This window comes from Drosophila nasuta, chromosome 2R (assembly GCF_023558535.2).
Source record: "Drosophila nasuta strain 15112-1781.00 chromosome 2R, ASM2355853v1, whole genome shotgun sequence".
Taxonomy (NCBI): Eukaryota; Metazoa; Arthropoda; class Insecta; order Diptera; family Drosophilidae; genus Drosophila; species Drosophila nasuta.
In genome coordinates, this window is record NC_083456.1 from 10,868,438 (window position 1) to 10,893,429 (window position 24,992).

The following is a 24,992-nucleotide window of genomic DNA, read 5'->3' on the forward strand; positions in this document are numbered from 1 at the left end:
ATAACATAAGAGGCAAAATGCGGGGAGAGAAAGAGGGTAAAGGTCAAATGGTTTTTCATTGATAGCCTAACCAAAGACGTCGTCCACTGCTTCTGGGTCTTTTTGTTAGTGCCGCCTGATTGGCAACGCCCCTGCAACTGTGTATATGCTATATGCCACTCCTACATTTATTCCCACTTCCGTTCCCGCTCCCGCTTGGCTTAGCCCCGTGACCGCAAAGCGAAATTGCCTCAGAAACGCCCCTCAATGTATGCAGCAAATTGCTTGCTTGCTTTCAGCCCCGAGACACACACGCACACACACGAATACACCTTGAAGCTATCGCTCCTGTTGTTGTTTGGCATAAGCGGCTAATTCACAAAACACAGAAGCAAAACAGCTTGTCGAGTACTGCGAATGCAACACTATCCGAATACCCTGTTGTAGGCAGCAGTATAGAAAAACACTCTTTTTATAGATACTTAAAAGGAGTATTCCTTTATGACTGAAGATCCACTTAAAAGCTAGACATTTATTTAGAGTACTTACGACGCTTACCATTAGTATACATTTCAGTCTGTATCCCTAAAAATACTTAGCTTAATAGCTATCAGTATACCCTGCACATTACAGCATAATTTGATAAACTCCGCATTAGCATCTCTTTTAGATTTAATATCCACTTGATATTATTTATGGCACTAATAGGGTATTTCAAGATTTGCCGCTGAAGTGAAGAGAGTGCGGAGAGTGGTCGGAAGGATGTCGGAGTGAACGATTTGTCGAAGGTCGATTTGTAAGGGGCCAAATCGAAATGACATTACAGCTAAGTGAAAAGGCAAAGCCGTTGCTAAAGGCAGCAAAAAAAACAAATGGCGCACAATTGACTTGGCCAATAAACCATAAAACCGTTAAATTCACAAAATCAATAACTTAGCCGTTTGCCAATTGCCGCCACAAGTCGCCAGCAGCATTCGAAACTTGCCGCCGCACTGCGCCGCCCCGTTCCCCACTGCAAATGAAGGACGACAAATTGCTGTGAGGTCTCGGTCCGCACATTAAACAACTTTGCAATTTGTGTCCATTATTTTGAGCTGACTTCCAAGTTGTGTCGTGTTGTCAACCAAGAAGGCGGAGTTGGGCGAGGCGTGTTCCAAATTGTTGTCACCTGCCTTGGCATTGAAATGTTTTGCAAGTTTTTTGTTAGACTTCCTCCACACTTGTCCCATACTCCCTCACTAACGCACACACAGACATACTTTCTCTCTCTTCTCTTTGCTTCTCTAATTGTGTCAAGGAGTTCATTCATAGACATTAGCGGCAGCGGCGCGTGTAAAATTCTTCTTGTTGTGCGTGCGTTTATATTTGTATGTGAATGTGTCTGTGTAGATGTGTGTGTTAGCGTATGTTCCATTGTCAAAGGAAGTGTCAAGTAGAGAGTAGCTCGTGTTAAAAGTTACCTTGAATTTTTTCTGTGTTTTATTATATATGAAACAAAAGAATTTGTTAAATTTGTTTTAATTATCATTTTATTTTATTTCGTTTTGTTACATCCTATTTAGATCTATCTAAGCACTCTCCTTAAACTATGCATTCCACTCGATTTAAATTAAATTTAAACATTTAAGATCTTTATTTTTTAGCTTTTTCTTGCATTTATATGTTCCTCATTTAGAGCATTATTTAAACAACTCTCCTTGAACTACATCCATACTAAAACCCATTAAATAAAAATTAAATAAAAATATCTCTATGCACTAGCTCGTGTCACGTCACGCTGCCAGCTCTAATGGGATGCTTGGTGGCATCGCTATCGCTGTCGCCTGTCATGTGTCATGCGAACAGCTGTTAATGATACAGAAACGTCTTTTATGTGTAGAGATCTTCTACCTCATCTCCGCTTCTCGGGGACTCTGTTCTTGTCGCTATTTAATGTTGTTGTTGTCGCTTGTTTTCGCTACCATTTTGCGAAGCATTTTTGTTTGTTAAGTGTTAGTGGGCCATTTTAGGCAAATGTCGCACTTTAGGAACAAATTTCAAAACTGTCTACCGAATGGTGGCTGTTAAACGCGTAGGGGATTTGTTTACGCAATTAAAGAGCGATTCAGAATAAAGAGTTCTCAAATGGAACTGATTGTCGAAGTGCTGCGACATCTACTGAATAGCTGCTTTGCATGCCTATTTATTGAGTATGAAATGGAATCGTTTTGTGCATTTAATGTTGTTTCACTAAATATTTGCGTAGACATGCGAATTTGTTCAGTTTTGAGCTGCTTTGAATTGCAAAATGGCTTTGCTTTTAGCGATTAATTACCATATTGACAAACAAAATGGCAAAATGTTCAATTCCATCACGTGTTGTTGAGCATTTTCACATATGTTACGTATGCGTCACGTTGTACCAACATCAAATTCAAAGCACATATAATATTTATGCATACACACACACATAGCATTGTCAGTTTATCACAATTCAATGAACTTTAAATGCTCTGTGCTATGATTTCTTGGCTTAAACTGGCATATGACTAATGTTTTATGAATAAATTCTAAACGAAATTAACTTAAATGCTGCCCAATTAAGTGAAACTAATGACTGCTGCTCTCTCGATTGATTTCTTGAAAACAAATGAAATACAAATACTGATAATAATAGCAAAAGGATTTTGGCAATGCTTAAATCAAGGATGACTTTCAATACAATAATCTTGGTAAATAGTTTGAGTAACCTGATGCAACTGATGTTTATAGACGGCACACAAACATGGCCTTGAGTAAGGCCAATTTGAGACTGGCAGTTAACACATTGCTTGGCCACAGAACACTCCGCAAATAGACTACGCCTGCAGCTTAAGAAGGGTCACATCAATAAGCTTCTTAGGCCCAAGACGACGAGTAACTCGGTTCGTGACTCGAGAAATACATACGTCTCCTCGCATATTGGGATGTGCACGTGCATGTGTGATGGAAAGCGAAACCCCCGAAAAACCTGACAACGATGGTCTTGCTATTGGCATTACTGTGGCTCGAGTTTTGGGGTTTTGTGGGTGAGGCGTTGATAAATACGCTGAAATCAATCAGGGTAGTCAAAAAAGCCAACATTCTCCAAGTCTCGCTCTCGCAGTGGTCTATGATACGAGTGTGTTTTGGTATGTGAGTTGTGTACGTGAAAATTGCATTTCATTGCCGGTGCTCAGGTGCGGGCGGGAAATCTTCGAATAACCGGAATGAGAGCTCAAGTTGGAAGTCAAGTCGCGAGACGTTATGGAGCGTCATGTCACGTCAGGTGGCGGCTTCGTCATTGCTCAGTAACTCACCGAGTTTCATTCGTCTGTTGCATGTGACAGTTGTGTTATGTTTATTAAAAAGTTTTGTCAATACAGTCTGACATTTTGTGTGACTTATTCACTCGCACTCACACTCATTCACTCGCAGTCACAGAAGCACTCACTCAAAGTCGAGTCGTTCAATTGTCAATCATCGACACTGGCTTGAAGACGAATTTGCTGCTGTCCCAGTGGATGGATGTGTGATTAGGTTTGTTACAAACTTGTTAAAAAGTCATTACTAGGTCAAGTTTCTTCTGAATTTTGATGTCATCTACGTGTTTCTGTCCATTCTGTTTGTGTTTTGCGAATAGTGCAGTGTTGTCAAGTCAGCTTGTTTCCCGTCGAATCTGGCTTATAAATAGTTAAGATGCCAAGGAAATAGATACAACAGAGCATACTCCAGACATTCATGTCGAAAGTCATGATGAATATTGTATAAATTGAAATGAAAACAGATTGTGAACTGAATGTAGATATCTACACTTAAGTAAGTGTTCCATATACTCGACAGCAAATAGCCACTCATTTTTCTAAATATATACGTTATATATTTGCGAGCAATGACTAGCTTTTTAGTCTAAGGTTAGCAACACTGAGCCTGGTCATTGTTGTGCACTTCCCGTATATATATCAATTAAAAGTTTTACTGAGCAAGATAAATGGAGAGAGACCCGAAAACAACTTGTATTGTATTATGTGGCATGCTTTGGGGCGTTACAAGTGTGTCTACTAATGGAGCCGACTGAAACTGTGTTCTTTCTATTTTTACTTTATTGCTTCAAACTTTACTTTACATGCGCATCCTAAAGGCCAACAATAATAACACGTTTTCCTCTTTGGGCACATAAAGGAAAGCGATTCCGTTCAAAACTTAATTTGAGTGGATTTTTGTTGATAATTCTTTGTCGATTGTTTCATTGGCAGCTTAAGCCTGTTACTTGTTTATTATTATGCCGATAAACTGCGAATTTATAATGAATACTACTATCTAATTGATTTCAACATTCGGTTTTATCCAAAACGGTTCCTTGTCAGTGTAATAGATTTTCGAATCATAGTATGCACTACGCCCTATACAGTACGCAACCAATATTCCTAGCACCACAATAGAAATGTGCAACACCCTCCACAGCCACTTTCGATCATATTCGTTATAGCCCAAGGTAAGTTGCATATAAGCTGGAAATGCCACATTCAATAATGTAAAGGCAAGCCCACAGATGTACTTGATAATCGGTAATGCAAATGAAAGAGCAAGGGCACAACATCCTGAGATCAATAGGAATATAATCCGAACAATAAATTCAATCCGTAGCGGATGATTCAGGTCACCGGTTTTGTTGATATATTCGTTGAAAATGGTGTCAACGACGACATAGCCATTCAACGGATAAGTCAAATAGACAAGAGCAGCCGCCACCAATTTATATTCTAGCCCATATCTAAAATTCAGGCAGTTCAATAAGAAGCAATAACAAAATATTTTAACACTTACGAAAAGGAGTAATTCTCGAGGAATGGAAAGTATTGTGTATCGCCCAAAATACCGTAACTGATCACACCCCATATCACATTTGTACAGAGTACAAAGCAAGCGGCTCGATTTAGCGTTCCCCACCATCCCAGATACTTTTCAGGCTCAGCCATCTTTGAGGCTATCTTTACCATCTGTTTCAATTCATATGAGAATGCCGTTATTAATATGGAAATATTATTCACAACTTACCACGCCGACCGAGCTAAAAGAAAGGACAGAGCAGCCAACAAATAGATCGACGTCGTATTTGATGACAGATCCTGCCATCTTAAACTTTCGTATTCCAAAAATAATCATTTCTATCGTGTCGACAATGACATATCCAATTATCAGCAAAGTTAAAACGTTACCAGCAATATTAAGCGGTACCAGATACTGAACATCCCGTATAAGGAACACGGGTATAATACATATAGTAACGACGGCCACTATTATTCGAGTATCTACTTCGGTCTCCCATATAAAACTTGACACTGACTTTAAATTTTCGGAAATAAAATAGATATACAAAACGGCAATCGATGTATGCAGTAGAATAAGCAGCACATTCACGAAGTGACCAAGTATTCTACTCTTTGAGACATATGCATATGCCTTACCCATTGTTACTTCACCACTGACGCGATCACTCACCTCTGCCATACACTTAACCTGCCAGAAATTGTGGTTATTACTGTAATAGTCACGACATATCAATTACTATAACTTACGGTTAGATGAATACCGTAGATGTATAAACAAGAGAGGAAAATTGTAAGAAGTATTCCTCCAACATAACCAGTGCAAGCAAAGGCAATTGGCATGCACAAAGTCCCTATGCCATATACACTCTTTACCACGGTGTGAAAAGTGTCGAACGTCCTAAATACGCAGCGTAAAAAAGGATTATTAATTATTACTTCTGATAATTAATTAACTTACGATAATGGTGCATCCTCAACATCTTGAACGAACGGGTTGTGCAATCTACCAAAATATAAGAGGTGTCATTATTCTACGCAAAAGCAAAGTGAGAGTTACTTACGATAACGGCATATCACGAAAGTTTTTTAAAAATCTTGCGTATAAGAGAAATGTTATAAAAGTGTCTGACATTAAAAAAATTGAACTAAACAAAAAATTCCCTGGTAGTTATGCGATATTCGATGAACGACATAAAAAGCATTGCTATAAAGTTTCGATTAGTGACAATTTCAATGCGACTGGACAAAAATCTTAGAAGTCATTTAAGAAATAGTCATATTTTGTACTGTATGTTATTTTTTTAGAATAAGTTTGGAAAATTTATATATTTTTCCGGTTCGTTTGGTATTTCTAGACTAACGATTTCGTTCTGTTTTGCTTTAATAAAATGGGTAAAGGATCTCTTACAGTTGAGCACACTCAACTGTAGCTTTCTTAAATGATAATTTCGGATTTTGTTTAACTAAATGTCAGATCTAAGCAATTCTGTACAAGCAGAGTCGTTGTTGTACTATTATCGTGTCGACCTTTTGTTTTAAAGAGAACCATTCGGTTTTATGAATGAGCATTTCATTATGGTTTTCCCTCGTCGCCCCGTTTGAAAATTTATTTATTTTCGTTATTCTCTTGTCGCTGCTATTGCCGTTGCTGTTGCCGTTGTCGATGTCGAGTGCGTGACATTTTTAAAATCACGTTCAACCACAAGAGAGAAGAGCAAGTTAACCGCACGATACAATATCGATGACTATATATATATACGGGCAGCTAAATGAGTGCATATTATATGAACAACATATACAGATGGCCATATGTATACACTATATAGTATATAAATATCTATCTGACTGGCGATTTGTATTGGTTAGCTACGCTTCCGATGGTGTTCAGTTCGTTTGTAAAATATCAAATATGTATGTATGGCTTTCGTTTTTGGTCAAGCTGGGCGAGGGTCCAAGAAACCAGGCTGAACCAGGCGAATAAGCACGCCAACATTTTCCACTTTTACTTTGAGCTGAAATGTAATCAAAATAAGCAAAGCGGACTACAACAACGTTGATGGCGACAACGACGGCGACAAATGACGACAATATAAATAATGTCGAGCAATTTGAATGCACGTCTTAATACCCTTAACTAGTGTATTATCACTTCATCATCAAGTCTGCAATGTACAATACATTATGCCTAATGAAAGAAATGTTTTCGTTGATAAAGTAACATCTACTTGATGATCCACATTAAATTCGCTATCAATCGTATACTTAATATGTCTTTATGACGCGTCATGAAGAAATATTTTTCCTTTGTAATTTATAGTTAAATATAACTATGCCTTTTCTTATGAGAGAAATGTAATCAATAATATACAATTTTATCAAATATAATATATAGCTAAATATAAATGTGACTGTTTTTTTTTATCGGTTAGCAGAAGCAATAATTATATTTCATGACAAATATTTAGGAGAACTTCTTAGAAATATAAAACTTTATATACATAGTGTATAAACATTTCGTATTACTAGAGAGGCAACTTTCATTTCTTATTTCTTATTAAGCATTTTGTGATTGCTGGCATTGTAATTTCTTTTCAATTAACAATACGAACGAAACACAATGAAATGAAATTGGTAAAAGCAAAAGTAACGAGCAGAGCTGCTGAGTGTCGAGCCACAAGCATAATGCCACCATATCCATAGTAATACCCGCGAACTGTGGCATGCCAAATTGCTGCTGTTGCTGTTGCTGCTGCTGCTGCGAGTGTATTTAATAAGTACAAATAATAATAAAAAATCAACAAGAGCAACAACAACAAGAACTCAGCGTCTGCCGTCAGTCGCACAAATTGTATTTAATTTCTTTTGCCAAAGAGACTTTTCTGCCATCGAGCCATCAAATGGATGATAAGTACGAATACTATATAGAGTAGGAGACCCACTCACCGGTTGCCTTTTGTCTTCATACTGCAACTGGAACTGAAACTGGAAATGAAAATGGAACTGCGCTGAAACTGGGACAATTTGCGCTTTTCATAACACATTGCCGGCCGGCGCTTGACTTTTTTACAGTTGACCAAGAATTTGCGCTGTTGTTCATATAGTTATTACTCTTTTTTTTGCCACATTAATGTGAGGCACAGTGGGGAACTTATGCCACAACACGTAGCGTGCATAAATCAATAGTAAAACTATATTTAATTATAGTAAATAATACGCTTGTAGTTTTATGTTCTGTTTTCGTTGTTGAACAAATCCATTGTTAATTAAATTAATTTATTTTTGATTGTCCCAGGGTAATCATAGAAGTGTCTATTTATTTGCATAAAGCATCGCTATTGTCCATTGTGTCGATTGTTGTCGCCTTAAATGCGAGAACGCCCCACTGTGCGGTGTCTATTCTATAGTATTCAATTCTATTCATTTCATTTCATTTCATTGCTCACACAATTTCCGCAACGCCATTTTACAATTGTCCATGTCAGTTGCGGACCAGTTTCCGAGTCGAAGCTTATGTGACGTTGCTTGATTCTTGGCCAGTTGTTGCTGTTGCTCTAGCTGTTGCTCTGGCTGTATGTTACTGATCTGTGGAGCAGAGCTCTCAGCACATCCACATACTTTGCAGCTGCCTTTACTGTTGACACAAATCATTTGCTACAAGTGCTCGCCTGTCCCTCACATTTTGCCACTTGCCACTTGTGCCTCCATCTTCATCTCCATCTCCATCTTCAGCTCTATCTATTTCTATTTCGCGCTGAGCTCCGTGACCAAATGTATAGTATGTGGCTCTCTCGTACTCGTATCGTATGGTATCATATCGGTTACACTGACAAGGCCCAGCATAAAAGCATTTAGACTAAAGCGCAAAAAAAAAAAATGGTTGGTACTCGAAACGAGAGATGCTGGTCTGGTTTGCAGTCGTAGTTCTCTGTGACAGGCGACACAAATTGAATTGGGTTGCGTTAGGCTCTCTGGCTGGCCAAGATGGGACAGATTAAGTTGGGGATGCCATTCAACTGTTACACATATCTCGGAACAAATCATTATTGAATTTCAGCCATCAATTTGCTTCCGTCGGTGGCGACAGTTTGGGTCTAATTGAAACTTCAAAGCGCTGAGGGCCAACAATGGCATTCAATGTGTGTTTAAGCATAACTAAATAGAACTAGTTACGAACTGGAAATAAAGCTTTAACAACATTTACTTCTATATGCTTATTGGCAAGCGTATTAATTGAATAGACTTGCCAAAGCAACCGAATGCTTTTAATTTTTCTTAATGCCCGTCATGATATCATCTATTTGCTTGTTATTATCGATTTTCATTTGAGCAAATTGGAATGTCTTATCAACTCGAATTGAACAAGATAAATTTGAGAAATTCTCAAGCAAACATATCATGGAAAACTTTATCAACATTTTCGCACTTGCCTTGTTGCTCTCCAAACAAAGACAAATTCAAAAGCACTGAACAAAAATGTAATTCAAAACATTTTTCAAGTGCTCCAGTTTTCAATGTGTGCGAGTGTGTGTAAGTGCATGTGTGTAAAGTTGTTTATAAAACTTTTACACCACAAACGAAGAAAACGAAAAAATAAAATGAAAAAAAGCAGATGATGGAACTTGACCATGTCGATGGCAGTCGCCGGTTGCTATTCGCCATTCGCCATTCGCCAGTTGCCATTGCCGTTGTTTGCCAAGCCGTTACTTAGCGGCAGCTCCTCTTTCCTCCTTCCTCCATCCTCCTTCCACGTTGTGCGGCATTGTTGTCATCATGAGCATCATCAGCTACTGGTCCTTACCATCTCCTACTTTTGGCCTGGTCTAATGGACATCTCTCTGTTTGCGCTGCGCTTGGCTCTTTCTGTCGTATCTCGTTTATTGATGCCACATCTTCTTGCAACTGCTGCGACTCCAGCGACGAACTCAATGAAACCCACTAGACAGAGAGACACACATTCATTTTGCTGTTGTCTTCGCTTTGTTTGGACTTCACTATCGGGCGTTGCCATGACCAAATCTGTCGCCTCTAACCACATCTATGCTCATATCTCGCCTAGACCATGCCAGCCACCAAACTTGTTACAGAAAAACCAACAAGAATGCAGCCGGAGTAGCAGCAGTTTATTGCAACAGGATTCGAAAAACAAAACGAAAGAATTGCATAAATGGTTGTTAAGTTTAACAGCTTATCACAGCTATCGTCGAAATCCAATATTCAAGCATCCCTAGGGTGAAGCGAACATACGTAGGTTGCATAGAGAGTTAAATCGCTGCTCTACCATTCAAAGATTTCAGATTTCAGCTCTTAAGCGGCTTTTTTATCATGGTAGCAAAAAGAAAATGCATAAAATTGTAATCTTCTCAGGTGAGAAGAGTTTAAGTGTGGGTCCATTTAGCCAAGCTGATTACGAAAGTAAGCCATAAAGCCTTTGCAAATTCAAAACAGCATTAAAAAGCTTCACAAAACTGCAGCATGCTATATTTCTAAATTTTTAAACAAATTTTTCTCAAAGAACTGTATTTTAAATTAGCAAGTTTCAAGCTCAATTTCTACCTTGAATTTCTCCCACTACAGTGCACTGTAGTAGGAAAACTCCTTAAACGAATTAGACTTTGACATCTCTCTTCTCCACAAACTTTAGATACCTCAATCAGAATTTAGGCCTTTTGACAACCACAAAGAGATTTAAACAACTTAACAGCACCTCGCGTTTAGTCTGACAACTTGTTGTCCTTGATCTAGTGCACCAGCTCCTTAGTCCATCATTTTCAATTCGCATTACTTTCGAACTAGTTTCCGCGACTTGGATAACAGTACAATAAACATCAGTTTGATTAATTTCATTGATTTTTGTCGTGTTGTTGATGTTGTTGTTATTGCTGAACTAGTTTCGTTAGCATGTCGCTAAGAAAGAGACGGAGATGCGACTAAAAGAGAGGGAGATACTTGTGCAATGCCAAGCATATCCGAAATTGTGTCATAACATTACAAACAAGCTGCTCAACTTGGCCCCGAGAGACAGCTTGAGTGAACCTGAACCTATCCCACGAGCATGCGATCATCGTCTGGGATTTAAGAGGCCAAGAGAGAGACCTGTTTTGCTCACAACAGCCAGACAACTGCAGCATTGGCAACATTGGCAACACAGTGTAACAGTGCAACAGTGCAACATTGGCACAACAGCCACAATGCGGCAGCAACATCCCGATGCAGATGCCACATTGATGTTGACTTATGGGCCGGGCCTAGGCAATATCCAGACGAGCCTGTTTTTGCACAACTGGGTCAACGGCGTGGAATGTGATTTGTGGCAAGCTCTTACACTCGAAGAAAAACCCAAGCGTAAAGTGCTTGAATTAAGTCATTTGATGTAAAAAGTTGCGAAACAAAAAGTTGTTTTTATAACCGCCCTTCCTTTTTAATTTAAGTACTTTATGTTAAGGCCACAATGTTGATTTTAGATTCGAGTGTCAGTTTTCTATTTGCTTTCGTTGAGTGTACTAAAGAGGCACTCTCGTGTATATATTGTGTGAAAATGGCCTGACAACGACTTGACTTGGCTTGACTTGACTTAACTGCCACATTTCCCCTTCTCACTCTGTCTCTGTTTCTTATGCTCTTTTGCAGCGAATGTGTTTCAATGATGTTACTGCCTTCGGGGCGTTCGAATAGTGATGTCTATCCGTTACAAAATGCCAGCACACAATCGCCCTCAGTGGTGGGCGCGTCCAAGCCTCTGTTACTGACAAGAACATCATCGCCACAACTGACAACGTTGCCAATGTCAAATGGCGGCGCCAACACCAACGCCAACGCCATCACCAACTCCAGCGCCAACTCGAGCGCCGCCTACACAACGCTGCTAAAGTCCTCCAACATCGCGCCACAAGAAACGGCCGGAAGTCTGTCGGAGACCGGAACACAGGCGGCAACGACGACGTCAACGACAACAGCGACGGCAACGGCGGCATCGACGATACCAGCAACAACTGTGGACACCATCAATTCCGGACTTGGGGTTGCTGGCATCTATGGCCCAATTTTGGGGCAGAGTCATGCCGGCAGCATTGCCATCGGAAATTGGGGTGAAATTGATCGACACCTCGAGGCGGTGCAGGACAAGCTGAAAGCTGGCTGGACCGTGCATGTGGGCAAGGAAGGCAGACTTTACTACTGCAAGTGAGTACAGAGCCTAAGATTTGCATAAAATATATATATTTAATTAAAACATCCAAATGTTAGATCATCAATATCAATATTTGATTAATACATCCAAATGTTAGATCATCTTTGGTTATCAAGCAATATCGGTGAAAGTTTAATTATTTCCTCTTTCGATACGAGTTCTTGGCTGTGCATCTGACTTTTGCTTAATCGAGCTAATTAACTTAATCAATATTGTGTCTTTCACTCTTTACTTTTATAACTCTTCATTTCAAATCAATTACTACACTTATGCAATGAAGCTCACGTTTTCATTATCAAGCCTCATATAAAGTGTGTTAACAAGCCAAGTTCCTGACTGTCCAATTAAATGTTCTTCATTTTTTGCTCATTTTATAGTCATATTAATATTATACACATTTTGCTGCAATAGAAAGTCATCTAAACGAGTTTTGTTTTATCAAAATTATGCCTTGCCAAAATTTTATTTCAATTTTGTTGTTTTTCAATGCGCAAAGTTTGCTGCAAAAATATTTTTTTATTCTTAATTAATTCAAATTAATACATGTTTAAATAAGCAAGCAAAAATGCTTTGGTCGAGAAAACTTCATTAAATATTACCTCGTGAAGCAATTATGTTGTGGGGTATATAACTTTTGAAATAAAGTGTTAATCAAATGTATTCTTCAATTAATTATTTATTTCATTTATTTAGCTATCTCGAACAATAGTTTGTACTTCTGATTAGCATACCACGTTTAATTATTTACACAGCACCATTTAGCCAAACATCCTTCTAAGGACACTCATGTTGCTGCGTGGAATACTATATAGCCTTTTGTTTGAACAGAGTGTATCCTTTCAAAAGGGTCGAGGCTGTCTGACTGACTGACTGACTGACTGCCTTCATAAATGCCTGGGTGCTGCACATAAATTGATTATGCACGAAATTCTATTAAATAATTTTACACTTTGTTGCACATCAAACTGAAAGCGCGCAAAATGCCATAAGAGCTCTGGGCGTGGCCTGAAACAGGGGCCAAGCTCGCAACCAACGAGAGGAGGAGGAGGTCACAGAGGGAACAGAGGAAGCATTGGAATATGACGGGACTCGAGGGATAGTGAGTGCTTGGTGCTTGGTGCTTGTGTGCTTATGATGTCTGCCTAGCTGAATGAATGAGCATTGGTTGGGCTTGGCTTTGGTTTTTCCTAGGTACCAGTTACCGGGTAGTGAGTACTGAGTACTGGGTAACGAGTAACGAGTGGGGCAACCATGTGCCCATCGTTCCTCTCAGCGGGCAAAGTGCAAAACTAATTATCACAATTGTGTGCAGCCAGGAAATGAAGAAAGACAGCAACGGATGCCACCAAGGTGGGTTGCCCTCGGTTAGCCAGCGGTGGCTATAGTTACATTTGGCCATGGATGAGGATAGGGATGGGGTTGGGTTATGGGAGATGGTTCGTCTGTCCTGGGCTGGCCCCGATTATGGCTGCACTTTATTGCATAGCCGAGCAAATAACCCAATTAGTGTTGATTAATCTCAATTGAAATGCATTTTGCCGGCCCGAAGATAAAATAGGCCACAGCATTTTACGGCATGGGGCATTTACGAGCAGCAACAAGTTCAGGGTCAAGTGCTCCAAGTGCTCGTAAAGATTACAAAAACAAACAAAAAATACAAAAAAAAATGAAATATTCAAGAATGTCAAGCGTTCATTTAAACAAGCTTTAAGTTTGTTAGTCACTCGCATAAAAATGACCAGACTTTTAAACTTAACTGTGAAATTTAATGGTTATAGCTTTTTGTATCATACTGTATTTATTATATAAACGGTGGAAAATTCCAGCTAGAAAAACTAGCCCTATTAAAAACTTTTGAACGCAAATAATTTTTTTGTAATAAGTTCTTAAAAGATTTTTAGGAGAAATTAAAATATATTTTTATATTGTTAACATAATTTATTTAATTATTACACACTGTTTAAATCTATTATCTTGTTTAATTACAGCCACTTGACGCAATCATCTGGCTGGCTGCCTGCTTGTGAGGATTGGAGCAAACATGAAGAGCTCACCTACGGTTGGGAGCGTGCCATAGACTCCAAGGGTCGATCGTACTACATCAAGTGAGTAAAGCGCTACGCTATTCGTTTTTTGTCTCACTAAACTCTGTTTTATTTTAATTGACCTAGTCACTTGAACAAGACGACCACGTATGAGACACCTGAGTGCATAAGATGGGATGAGCATCCGCCAGAGCCACGTCTGGTGCTGTTGCTGCGCAGCTCCAGCTTGGGCTTTGGCTTTGTGGCGGGCAGTGAAAGGCCTGTCATAGTACGCTTTGTGACTGAGGGCGGTCCCAGCATTGGGAAGCTGCAGCCAGGCGACCAGATATTGGCAGTCAACGGTGAGGATGTGAAGGATGCGCCCAGGGATCATGTCATACAGCTGGTGCGTGCCTGTGACACTCAGGTGTCTTTGCTCGTCTGTCAGCCCATGGCGCACTGTGTGATGCCAGGTCGTAAATCGACTCTGCTTTCCGCTGGTAAAAGGGCAAAGCTGCGCTCGCGTCCAAGTCGCGTGCGTTTCGCAGAGAGCGTGTGCGTCAATGGAGCACCATTGTTTCCGGTAGGCAGTAACTTCAACTTAAATTTGTTGAACGAAACTTAATCTTTACTTTTTGTTGCAGCCTTCGGCCTTTTCGCTGGGCGACATCTGTGTGCCACCCATGGCAAATGTGCTCAAGGTCTTTCTGGAGAATGGCCAGACCAAGTCGTTTAAGTACGATGCGACCACCACAGTGCAGGATGTGGTTAGCTCGCTGCTGGACAAGCTCTGCCTCTGCTGTGGCGAACTCTTCAGTCTGGTGCTGGAGCACGTCAAGAGTCTAAAGCGCAACAAACTCACGCTTCTAGATCCACAGGAGTCATTAGCTCGCGTATGTTTTTAATACACTCATTACCCAAATTTGTATTAAATTTATTACTCTATGTCTACAGATTGCTGCTAGGCCTGGTGCCCACAAGCTGCGCTGCCTGTTTCGCATCACTTTTGTGCCCATTTCGGCCGCCGAATTGGCGCAACGGGATCTGCATGCACTCGACTATCTGTATTTGCAGTGCTGCAACGATGTCAACCAGGAACGTTTTGCACCCGAATTGCAACCAGAGCTGGCATTGCGTCTGGCCGCTCTCCACATGCATCAGCATGCGTTGGCCAATAACTTTGCGCCCGCTAAGCTCACCGTTAAGCTGGTCGAGTGAGTGCCACATTTGCTTAAACATTAATCTAATCTAATTCAAATCTAATTGCGTTTCTAACTGTTTCACACTTTCTGTTGCAGACGGGAGTTTGGCCTGGAACGCTTTGTGCCTGTCAGCTTATTTGAGGGCATGAAACGCAAGGAGCTGCGCCGCCTCATTTCACACTTTCTTAAGCTCAACGCGGAGATGACGGGTTCCTCCAGCAAGGTTCTTACTCAACTGCAGGTAAAGCAACGAAATTCTTAGTATGTAAATTATCGGAAAGTTGTCAAGCCAGAATTTGTTTCGTGTCAACTAAAGCTTAACTGTTACAGCATCGTTAGAGTAAAATGTTGCCGTTAACTAACTTATTCGAACACGCAATGCTTTATTAGGTTGGCCAAATTATCGCATTAATTGATTTTAATATTTCTGATTTGGCAAATCTAGCTGTTTAATTTCCTTGACTGTCAAATCTTAATTCCCACTTCCCACCCATCCTTAAGTTGATTATTGTAGCAGAGTAGTTTCTAATTGGATTATACTATTAAATCCTCAACTCCATTGAGAATTATTACTTCGGCAAATGTGACTGTTTTGTTTCATATTAGAATTGCATTCTTTTCTTCTGGCTGTTTAATATTCTAATTAATACTACAAATAAAATGTAATGTCAATTATATTAAGCAATTCTATTAAACAAATCAAACTTTACATTTTGCAGGCGAAACTCCATTACCTAGATATAATCGCTAGTTTACCAAGCTATGGCGCCAAATGTTTCAGCACAAACCAAAGAGAAGGCATGGAACGAGTTCTGCTGATCAGTCCGCGGTTCGGCCTGAGTCAAATATCCAGTGCTCGCAATTCAGTGGTGAGTTATTTAACATCCTAACAAATTGATGCAAGTGCTAAGCTTACTATCTTCAAATACAGCCACAGCCCATTTCGGCCATTGAGGACTTCACACATGTGGTAGTCCATCGCGAGGATGATGTCACCTGCAGCGTGTCCATCTATATGCTGGGCGATCGTGCAGTCAAGTTCATCATGGAGGATCGCGATGCTTGCGAGTTTAGTCTGGTGCTCGGCGGCTACTATCGACTGTTAACAGGCAAGTTTATTTTATCGATATGTTTCTGCTCAGGAATTAATATTTCTTTCCATTGCAGGGAACATACTGAATGTGCTGCGAGAGCGCGAACCGCACGAGGATGACAATGCACCCGCATTCCTGTCTCAGCACACAGTGTTGCCCGCCGGCTGGAGCTATCTGCTGCCATTCCATACGCGTGCGCACAGCGTCAACTTCCTGATCACGCCGCCATATCATCCGATGCCGCACAAGGCGGTGCTCTCGCAACCACAGCCCGCTCAGCCGCAATCGCTGCCCTACGCCACCGACTTGGATCTGCACAGCGTGATGGCCACCGAACTGCTCGAGGAGGCGGCCAAGGACTCTGGGCTGAGCGACAGCAGCGGCAGCAACTATTGCAGCGAGGGACGCAGTCAACTGGCCGTCGAAGCAAAGAACGAGCAAGTGTTGCGACGTGTGCAGGAGCTACAGCAGCTTGTCCAATGCTCAGAGCAGTATCTCAGCGAGCAGGAGCAGGAATTGCAGCAAATCCAGCTGCATCAACAGCACCAGCAACAGCAGCTGGGTCAAAGCGTAGCCATGCTAGAGTTCGACAGCGACTGCGACAGCCTGAACAGCAGCAAAGTCTCTTCCACGGAGGAGGCCAACATCAGTCATCTCGTCAGCGCTGGCTCGCATGCTTTGAAGCACAGTGATTCACTGCAGCTGCTGGCTGACACCATTAGCCATGAGTTGACGGGCATCACGCAGGGACTGAATGCCATACCGGAGCCGGTGTCTGCCTCGGCACCGCCCACACCCGCCACGCCCAAGCGCAAGCCGAGCTTGTGCAGCACTTCGAGTCCACGACCACAACGCAAGCTCAACGGCTTCAGTCAGCTGCTGAGCGATCTACAGGCACTCGGCACAGATTTCTCGCAGAGCGAAAGCGATTCCGAATCTGTTGCCTCCCCGGCACAATCGCCCACCACACGACGGCCACAGCAGCTCATGCAGTCAGGTGCCAAACAGCAGCTGGCACAGCGCAGTAGCTTTGGACTGCATAGTCCCGATGGCACACACTTTGGTGCCGAGACCAAGGATTATAATCTGCGCGAGTATCTGCAGCAGCTGAAGGAGATTAGCAATGTGCCAGCAGCAGATACGGATGTGGCTGCTCGCCAGCTCTCCGAGATATATGGCTTTGAGGTGCGCGAGGATACATTCATTGAGACGGACACAGATTTGATTGATTTGCGTGCCATACCGCCGCCCCAAACGCCCGATGAGCTGGACTCACTGTCGCTGATGAATGCGGCGCCGCCCAAGGGCTTCGAGGGCAAGGCCGAGGAGCTGGATAGCTTTCTGCAACAGATGCTGGTGGCACCGCCCACTCAGAAGGCCACGCCCGCCAAGGAATTGACGCCAGAGGAGATAATGTCATTCATTATACCGCCACCACCCAATCTGGAGGCAGTGCAGCCGGAAACCGAATGCCTCTACAGCAATTCGGTGCAGGCGAAGCGTGAGTTTTTCCAAACTGTGGCCAATGGCAACAGCAACCATACCAACAACAACAACAACAACAATATTAGCAAGGATCTATCATCACACGTCATTGAGTATCCCACCGTGGAGCGCAAGAGCAAATTCAGCTGCTGTCCCACATCCAACAAGAAGGAAGAGACTTTACCAATAGATGAGCAGGCAGCCATGCAACTTCCAATGCAACCGCCACCGCGTACACCCACCACGGAGCAGATGACGCCGCCACCGGCGCGTCCGCCCAAAAGCGCCGAGCTGCTGCAGCGATATTCGCCCAAGAAGCAGCTGCGCATCGTTGCACCCGTGAGTGTGCCATTTCGTGAGCTGTGTCCGCCACAACTACCGCCCCGTAGCAGCCCAACGGCCAGCTCGGAGCCGTGCACTCCGCAGCCCACGGTGGGCATAATGGGAGCTGGATCAGTGTCAGCGGTGAGTGTGCCCAAGAAACCCCCGTTGCCGCCCATTGCCAGTCGTCCACGTCCCGTCAATGGCATACCCAACGCCAGCACACCCGCCAGCACCATCACAACAACAATACCGCCCATACCGGCCACTGCCCGCCTACCCAATGCGCATTCCAATGGCCAGCCGGCGCTGCCCAAGAAGCCACAACAGCTGCACGGCGAGAAGCTGTTCATCAAGAACGGCCATCTTATCGATGGCGAAGCGCTGCTGGCCAAAACAGATGTGGCCATGGCCGGTCTGCTCATTAAACTGGATCAAGTGGCCGCTCAGTGCTCGGCCGCACAGTCGGCTGGCGGCGGAGCCAGCATCGATGAGGAAAAATTCCAACGAGCCCGCAACGAGCTAACAGAACAAACGCTTGCCCTTGTTACGGCTAGCAAATTCCTGGTGGCCTCCATGTCGGACATGACACTGATAACGCTGCCCGATCACCTGACCTCCTGCCTGACGGCCATTAGACGCATTACCGAGCTGGCCCAGGATATGACCCGACACACATCGGCACCGTTGCAGACGCGCAACATTGTGCTAAAGGTGCACGATGTGGCGAGCAGTTTCCGCGAACTGGTTGGCGTACAGATTGGCCCGATTGGTGCCGGCCAATTGGCTCTGCAGGCCGAATGCCTAGCGAATGTGTTGGCAACGCTGTTGCGCAGCTTGCGTGTGTTTTCGCCCTAGACCAGATCCCCAATAAATCAAATCCACGACATATCGCTCGCCCGTATAACTATTCAACCATCGAAATAAGTAAAGAGAGAAAAACATAATGAAAAATATAGTAAAATACCTTATATACAAATTACACTTATACAAAAAAAAACATCTGCAACTATTTTACAGGTAAAAGGCAACGTCAGAGAGTCGTTGGTCTGAACTTTTAGACTACGATAGCTATACGATACGTAAACAACACTAAACTCTAGCGGAAACTTGAACATAACCAAATCTATAAGTCGCGTTCAGATACTTCTAATATACAACACATGCAACCAAAGCAACATTTGCAAAATTCTTAAGTATTTTTTGATTTCGATATCTTTTCTTTTTAAAGTTGCAGAAAAAGCTTAGTAAAACATATATAGTCTATATATTAACGCGACATTAAATCACATATACAAAATAATAATGAATAAAGATTATCAACTATTTAATATTCTCAACTAACTGCATGCAACTAACTCGAATTTCTGTGTAATCTCCTTAAGTAAAACAATAACTCAACTTTTTGACTATTCTATCTTATTGTTAGTACCAATAAACCATATTAAGTAACTTCATGACTTGATTGTAGACCAATTTATATACATATTTAACAAACAAACAAAACAGAAAATACTATACCATATTAAATATTCTTGTGTACATATATACTTACATAAAACATAATACATACATTTCATATATATACTTATACACATAGCAAACTAAAAAAAAAAACAAACAAAAAAAATTAAAAAGAAAATTGACCAAACAATAATCAAAATTTTAACTTGTGATATAAAAAACAAAAAATTAATTAATAAAAATCCATTGATTTGAATTTGTTTTCCTTAAACCTTATTATTTACAATACTTGACAAGTCTTGTTAATATTAATACACATACACATGCATACGTACAATATAATAAAATAATATTTTTGTTATTGTTTTATCATTAATTTTTGTTGTAGACTCTCTTGAATTGAAGTACAAGAACGCACACTAAGTTGTAGCTTTAACTAATATATAATCGTCTATTGTTTATATTAATGCAATATTAATTATTAATCAATTAGATGAAAGAAATATATCAAAATATATATATCATTTAGTAGTGCTAATCCAGACTAATAGTGGTTTTGTTTTTAATCTGTTTTCAATTCTGTTAAAACATATAATAAACTTAACCGTTTACATAAGAAATACGTATACATATTACTATACAAATATAACTAAAAGTAATAATAATACATATTAAGTAAACATATTGAAAATAAAATGTACAATGTAAAACATTTAACTGTTTATGTATGTCATACAAAAGAAAAATATATAAAATAAATTCAATAAATATACCAAAGGCACAAGTCAATTTCCATTAAACTTTATCAATGAACATGAACCAAACGTAAGTAGTGTGATCAAACATGCAGTGAATGAACATGGACTGAAAACTATTAATTTATTATAATGTTCCAATAGTTAGGCTATCAAATATTCTTTTCAATAAAACTTACAAAGTACAAAGCCCATTTTTAAAATGGAAAACTTAAACTCTGTAGCAAATTATTACATTAAAAAATATATATATAAAAGAATCTTAAGGCAATTTAAATAGTTACGGCTTTTTTCACGATTAATTTTTATAGGATTTCCCCATAACTAAAATAGTATTCTTCGTAACACGATATTTTTTATTGCAAATCCATCCCACCACTAGCGATCGTGCTACTCACTAGACTACTTGGCGTCAGTTTGAACTTTTTTCGCCGCCATCTTGTTTTCTTCAGCAGACAGTGCGACGCCTAGCGATTCAGTATAATAAAAATTTTCAGACAGCTGGACGCCTGCAAAGTTAAGAGGAAGAGCGGACAGAAAATTGTTGTGTATTTTTGGCGCAAAAGTGTTAAAAAGTTAAAGAAGATATTAAAAATGAATTCGAATGTGCAGAATAGTGATGAACAGCAACTGGATTACAATATGCAGTTAATGAACAATGAATTGTGTTTGTTAATTGATGCGACAGACCCAATGGCGGCGTCTCGGAATTCAGAATGTGCCAATGGCGCCAGCCTAAACGTTTTAAAAGAATTGAATAAGAAATTTGACGATCTAATGCTCAATGAAGATGCACCGCAATTTGAGTTCCATGGCTACGGTTGCACTCAGACAAAAGATGTATTGAAAAGGCGCGAACACAAAGCCGGCGGCAGCAGCGCTAAAAATAAATCTAAGCCAAACAACAACACAGAAACGGTTTTGGTTTCCCACCAAAAGCAAATGCAGCTGCAAAAAGAAAATCTTTATAATCAGAATGAATGCAACATTGAGAAGCGTAACACTCCTAAGCATATTGAAAAAAGGTAAATGCAATAGTTTTCAATTAAGATGTGACTCTTAACTAATAAGTATTTACTTTTTGTTGACTTAGTAATGAAGACAGTTTGGTTATGGGTTTGATGTCACTGTTCAAGTCGCTGCATTATCTCATTTGGTCCGAATTTCCAAGTCATCAGTTGAACTCGGTGCCATCGTGTTTCATGTTTGATACACCCATGAAATGCACCCTACCCAAGGGATTCAATGTGCGCCATCATGTGCAGGTGCTATGCACCAAACTGGAACGCTTCCTAGAACGCCTACAACGCTCACTGGAGACCAATCGGAACTTGGACCTCAACAAGTACACAGATTGCAATGCACATCTTGGTGAAGCCTTCCATGGCCTCAGAGCTTTACAGCAATTCACCACCGTCGAACTCCGCCAACGTTCTTGGCAGTTCATCAACGACGCTGGAATTCGTAAGTTCTTCTTTTCCTCAAACTTTTCTCAAATAACGTTTAAATTGTTAATATAGGTAATGGCAGAGAACTGCAGATGCTATTGTCGGCTTTGGTGAATCGTTTGAAAACCGCTCATATTTATGTGCACACTTTTAACTGGGAAATGGATTTGGAGCATCGATACTCTGCAGCAATGACAGCTCGCCATTCGGCGACCATTAGTAAATCTCTTTCAATAGCTAACAATCAGTATGAAGCTGCTCAGCCTCTTCAGCTTAGCCGCGAAGAATGCTTCATTGCCGAGCGCTATCAGCTTTATCATGGTATTATGGCATTTAAGAAGCACAAAGAATTTTTGACCGCTTTAGTACACAACCCAGAAAATTACTTTCCACCGGAAATTATTGCCTTGTGCGAACCTCGAAAGCATCTCGACCCAGAATTTGGAGAGCAGACCGAAGCAACAGGCAGCTACGAGAATTTGGTCTTTGCTGCTGACATCCTTGAACTACCTCCATCTTCACCACCAAGAATAACTCGTCGCCGGCATGCACCATATCAAAATAGAGGATCTTAAGAAGTATATTTCAAAGAATGTCCACAGAAATATGTTTTATAGAAATAAGAAAACAACGAATGATTTTAAATTGAAATAGGTTCATTAATAATTGTATAAGTTATTTTAAATATGAGTAACAACGTTGAATGTGAACCTTTTATTTTAAATAATTACATAATATGTACTTTTAAGAAGAGTAATGACCACTTTATGTTTCGATTCATATCTCAAATTTTATACTCGTCTTGGAAATTTAACTTGATTTAATGTTATATTAACTCACCTATTTATAATCTACTCTTGCATCTTAAAAGCAACCATAACTCTTACTATAAAAACTATAAAACTATAAAACTAGTCAAAAATAACTTGTTTGTATGAATTATTTAAAACGATTTATTAAAATAAACTTACTAAGAAAACAAACAAATGCAAACTTAAACTCCTGTAAAGAGCTGTTCCAGCGGCAGTTTGCCCAGAGTTCGATTCAGAATCGATTTGAAAATTAACCCCATAGCTGTGGAAATGTCAGCCTTTAACTCATTGAATACCTCCAGCCAGCTTTCGTTGACCAGAGCGTGAAAGTTCTCACTTGGAGCCTTCTCGCCATTGAATAGGCCGGTGAATTTGTACGTTACACGTGAGGGATCCAAGAAAAGCTTTACCTCGACCACCTCAGCAAACGTCTGATGTGGTCCCTTGCTGACAGGTCTCAGTTTAACAACGGCGTGGACCTTGCATTGTTCTAGAAATTACAACTTCATTATATTAAATATTACAGGCGGTTTATGTTATACATACGCAGCACTATATCAGCATCTCCCTTGCCACGAATGGGCAAGATCAAGACTTTTCCGTCAATGACATACGGACCCGTCAACGTGATTCTTGGGGACATCATTTCGAGAGTAATTTCACGACTTAAGTCTTTACTAAAAGGTCTGAAAATGCGTGTTCATAAGTTAGAAATTCATAAATTTGTGATTTCAATTACTTACGTGACTTTCTTAACTTGTGCATCGCCAAGCCCAAGTAAGTTAGCATTGGTGAATGTAAGATCGATATTAACAGGACTCTTGGGATTCTTGCCCAGACTAAACTTTTTAATAAGCAGCGGATCCAGTTGCACCAGGTTAAGCTCCTTGATGCCTTTCCTTGCAAAATTCTTTATGACATAGTTCATGCCGTCTCTCAAGCAATTTTCATCCATAATTGAACATTTTTGAATGCCAGCAGCTTATCGCACAATAAAATAAACAGTTTATTCCAATTAAGAACGTTATGCACTTTAAACTTTTAAACTTACGCAGATCAGATGCAAGCACTAAACAGGATAAGCAACTCAAACAGAATGCTAGAGACAAGGCGAACGCTTTCTTATCCATCATTTTAATAATTTCCGTTTCAAGTTTTCAGAATCACTTTTGGCAAATGACTGCTTCAACTTTCTGCGGCTGCGACGCCTTTTATAGAGCCGCTTAATTGCATTTTAGAGGTACGTTATTTAAATGTTATTGTTTTACTGGTGTTAAACACAAATCACTTTAGCGTTTCAGCTTGATGACGCGTAGAACTTGACACTGGCCAGTGTCGCAATCACCTTCGCTGTCGGCTTCGGAATAAGGCAATCTTGGCAAATTATGAGAATAAGAGAAATATAAATACATATGTAAATTTATTAATTTAATTAGGCATCTCAAACACATTTCTTCATAAAACCAGCTGGAGTGGTTCAGTCTATGAACTTCTAAAATGCCGGAATCGAACTGGATTATTTTTAAAATAAAGTGGAATAAATTGACACATTTTAATTTATACTTAAATTAGACAAAAATAAACGAGACCACTTTTTAATATCGTATTAAACAAACTGGAACCAACTGTTGTTAGATGGAACTAATATGGCAGTTAGAGCTGGGATAAGTTCGATAATAATTTCGGTTTTATCAGTCGTTGCGTCACTTGTGATTACCGAATTTTTTTCGATATTTACGACAATGAATTATTATTTGTTCCTAGCGTTTGAAATCTACAATATCTACGTCAAATATCGATAAGCTTTAATGTCATCAAAATATATGTCCCCGATACTACTAATATACATATCTTAAGACCATCGATACTTGGTACTTGAAGCTGTCACTTGTAGCACTAATTATAACTACATTGTCATTTATCGCTTTTAAATAATGGGTTTTTTTTTCAAAAAAAAACTTATATAATTCAATCTAGTAATTGTGATGGCGTTTCTCTCAATATATTTACGCAACGTCGATTTTATTGAGAACTTACACTAATTCCCTGTTTGTTTAAATATGCATATATTCCCAAGGGGTTCCCAAGACCTTTGACAATGTTAAAAGTGCTGCCTACAGTTTGTTAACACTTCACGACAATATGTATATATAATTCCATATTAAAAATGACATCTTATTATTGTGTTTAAGGGTGATACTTAATTATAATGTGAGTGCGCCTCAAGTAGCGATGTGCACGGGTCGGTTTTTTACAATCCAACACGGATGAATGAAGTTTAATCTCGAGTTTATAATCACACAATTAGTTTGTAATATTTTTGAAATGTAACAAACACATTTATGTAATACGCTAACTTTGCATTTAAATTATTGTCGGTAAAATTACTAAAA

At 40.2% G+C, this 24,992-nt stretch overlaps 4 protein-coding genes across 6 annotated transcripts in view; 2 read left to right on the forward strand and 2 right to left on the reverse strand.

Moving 5' to 3' along the window:
• The window catches only part of LOC132784471 (uncharacterized), a 33,662-nt gene extending 13,503 nt beyond the window's left edge, over positions 1-20,159 (forward strand). The window contains exons 2-11 of one of the 2 annotated variants that reach the window (XR_009632255.1): positions 11,436-11,987; positions 13,983-14,099; positions 14,166-14,601; positions 14,663-14,911; positions 14,973-15,232; positions 15,317-15,461; positions 15,940-16,089; positions 16,152-16,329; positions 16,388-19,047; positions 19,141-20,159. Coding sequence is in view for 1 of the 2 variants with exons in the window: in XM_060790109.1 (XP_060646092.1) it covers positions 11,449-11,987; positions 13,983-14,099; positions 14,166-14,601; positions 14,663-14,911; positions 14,973-15,232; positions 15,317-15,461; positions 15,940-16,089; positions 16,152-16,329; positions 16,388-18,978 (4,665 nt within the window). In the remaining variant the exon portion in view is untranslated. Of the gene's footprint in view, positions 1-11,435; positions 11,988-13,982; positions 14,100-14,165; positions 14,602-14,662; positions 14,912-14,972; positions 15,233-15,316; positions 15,462-15,939; positions 16,090-16,151; positions 16,330-16,387 lie in introns of both variants that reach the window. The other variant, XM_060790109.1, reaches the window with a different exon arrangement.
• Positions 4,057-6,197, reverse strand: LOC132786606 (glutamate transporter polyphemus-like). Of its 2 annotated transcripts, XM_060793172.1 has the most exons (7): positions 5,870-6,197; positions 5,767-5,811; positions 5,556-5,706; positions 5,479-5,496; positions 5,035-5,322; positions 4,804-4,976; positions 4,057-4,750 (listed from the first exon to the last, which is right to left on the reverse strand). In XM_060793172.1, the coding sequence occupies exons 1-7, from the start codon at positions 5,938-5,940 to the stop codon at positions 4,297-4,299; spliced, it is 1,200 nt and encodes a 399-aa protein (XP_060649155.1). In that variant the 5' UTR covers positions 5,941-6,197; the 3' UTR covers positions 4,057-4,296. The 2 variants fall into 2 exon arrangements, with proteins under 2 accessions (XP_060649155.1, XP_060649154.1); XM_060793171.1 differs by having other exon boundaries at positions 5,035-5,496; positions 5,870-6,194.
• Positions 20,160-20,830: 671 nt separating the features above from the next.
• On the forward strand, positions 20,831-22,680 carry LOC132785784 (protein bag-of-marbles). The gene is made up of 3 exons (XM_060792063.1): positions 20,831-21,364; positions 21,433-21,803; positions 21,860-22,680. Exons 1-3 carry the CDS (start codon positions 20,934-20,936, stop codon positions 22,360-22,362), a joined length of 1,305 nt encoding a protein of 434 aa, XP_060648046.1. The 5' UTR covers positions 20,831-20,933; the 3' UTR covers positions 22,363-22,680.
• A 40-nt stretch (positions 22,681-22,720) lies between these two features.
• Positions 22,721-24,190, reverse strand: LOC132785785 (protein takeout). The gene is made up of 4 exons (XM_060792064.1): positions 23,651-24,190; positions 23,343-23,580; positions 23,146-23,285; positions 22,721-23,089 (listed from the first exon to the last, which is right to left on the reverse strand). Exons 1-4 carry the CDS (start codon positions 23,730-23,732, stop codon positions 22,782-22,784), a joined length of 768 nt encoding a protein of 255 aa, XP_060648047.1. The 5' UTR covers positions 23,733-24,190; the 3' UTR covers positions 22,721-22,781.
• Between the last annotated feature and the right edge of the window lie 802 nt (positions 24,191-24,992).

Bases quoted from the DNA above. Each gene is read 5' to 3' on its own strand.
- LOC132786606 (XM_060793171.1), bottom strand. From the start codon at position 5,940: ATGTCAGACACTTTTATAACATTTCTCTTATACGCAAGATTTTTAAAA. The intron at 5,812-5,869 runs GTAAGTAACTCT...ATATTTTGGTAG, and splicing joins TTTCGTGATATGCCGTTATC to ATTGCACAACCCGTTCGTTC. The intron at 4,977-5,034 runs GTAAGTTGTGAA...GAATTGAAACAG, and splicing joins CTTTTAGCTCGGTCGGCGTG to ATGGTAAAGATAGCCTCAAA.
- LOC132785784 (XM_060792063.1), top strand. From the start codon at position 20,934: ATGAATTCGAATGTGCAGAATAGTGATGAACAGCAACTGGATTACAAT. The intron at 21,365-21,432 runs GTAAATGCAATA...TTGTTGACTTAG, and splicing joins CCTAAGCATATTGAAAAAAG to TAATGAAGACAGTTTGGTTA. The intron at 21,804-21,859 runs GTAAGTTCTTCT...TTGTTAATATAG, and splicing joins CATCAACGACGCTGGAATTC to GTAATGGCAGAGAACTGCAG.
- LOC132785785 (XM_060792064.1), bottom strand. From the start codon at position 23,732: ATGATGGATAAGAAAGCGTTCGCCTTGTCTCTAGCATTCTGTTTGAGT. The intron at 23,581-23,650 runs GTAAGTTTAAAA...TTGTGCGATAAG, and splicing joins AGTGCTTGCATCTGATCTGC to CTGCTGGCATTCAAAAATGT. The intron at 23,286-23,342 runs GTAAGTAATTGA...ACGCATTTTCAG, and splicing joins GCACAAGTTAAGAAAGTCAC to ACCTTTTAGTAAAGACTTAA.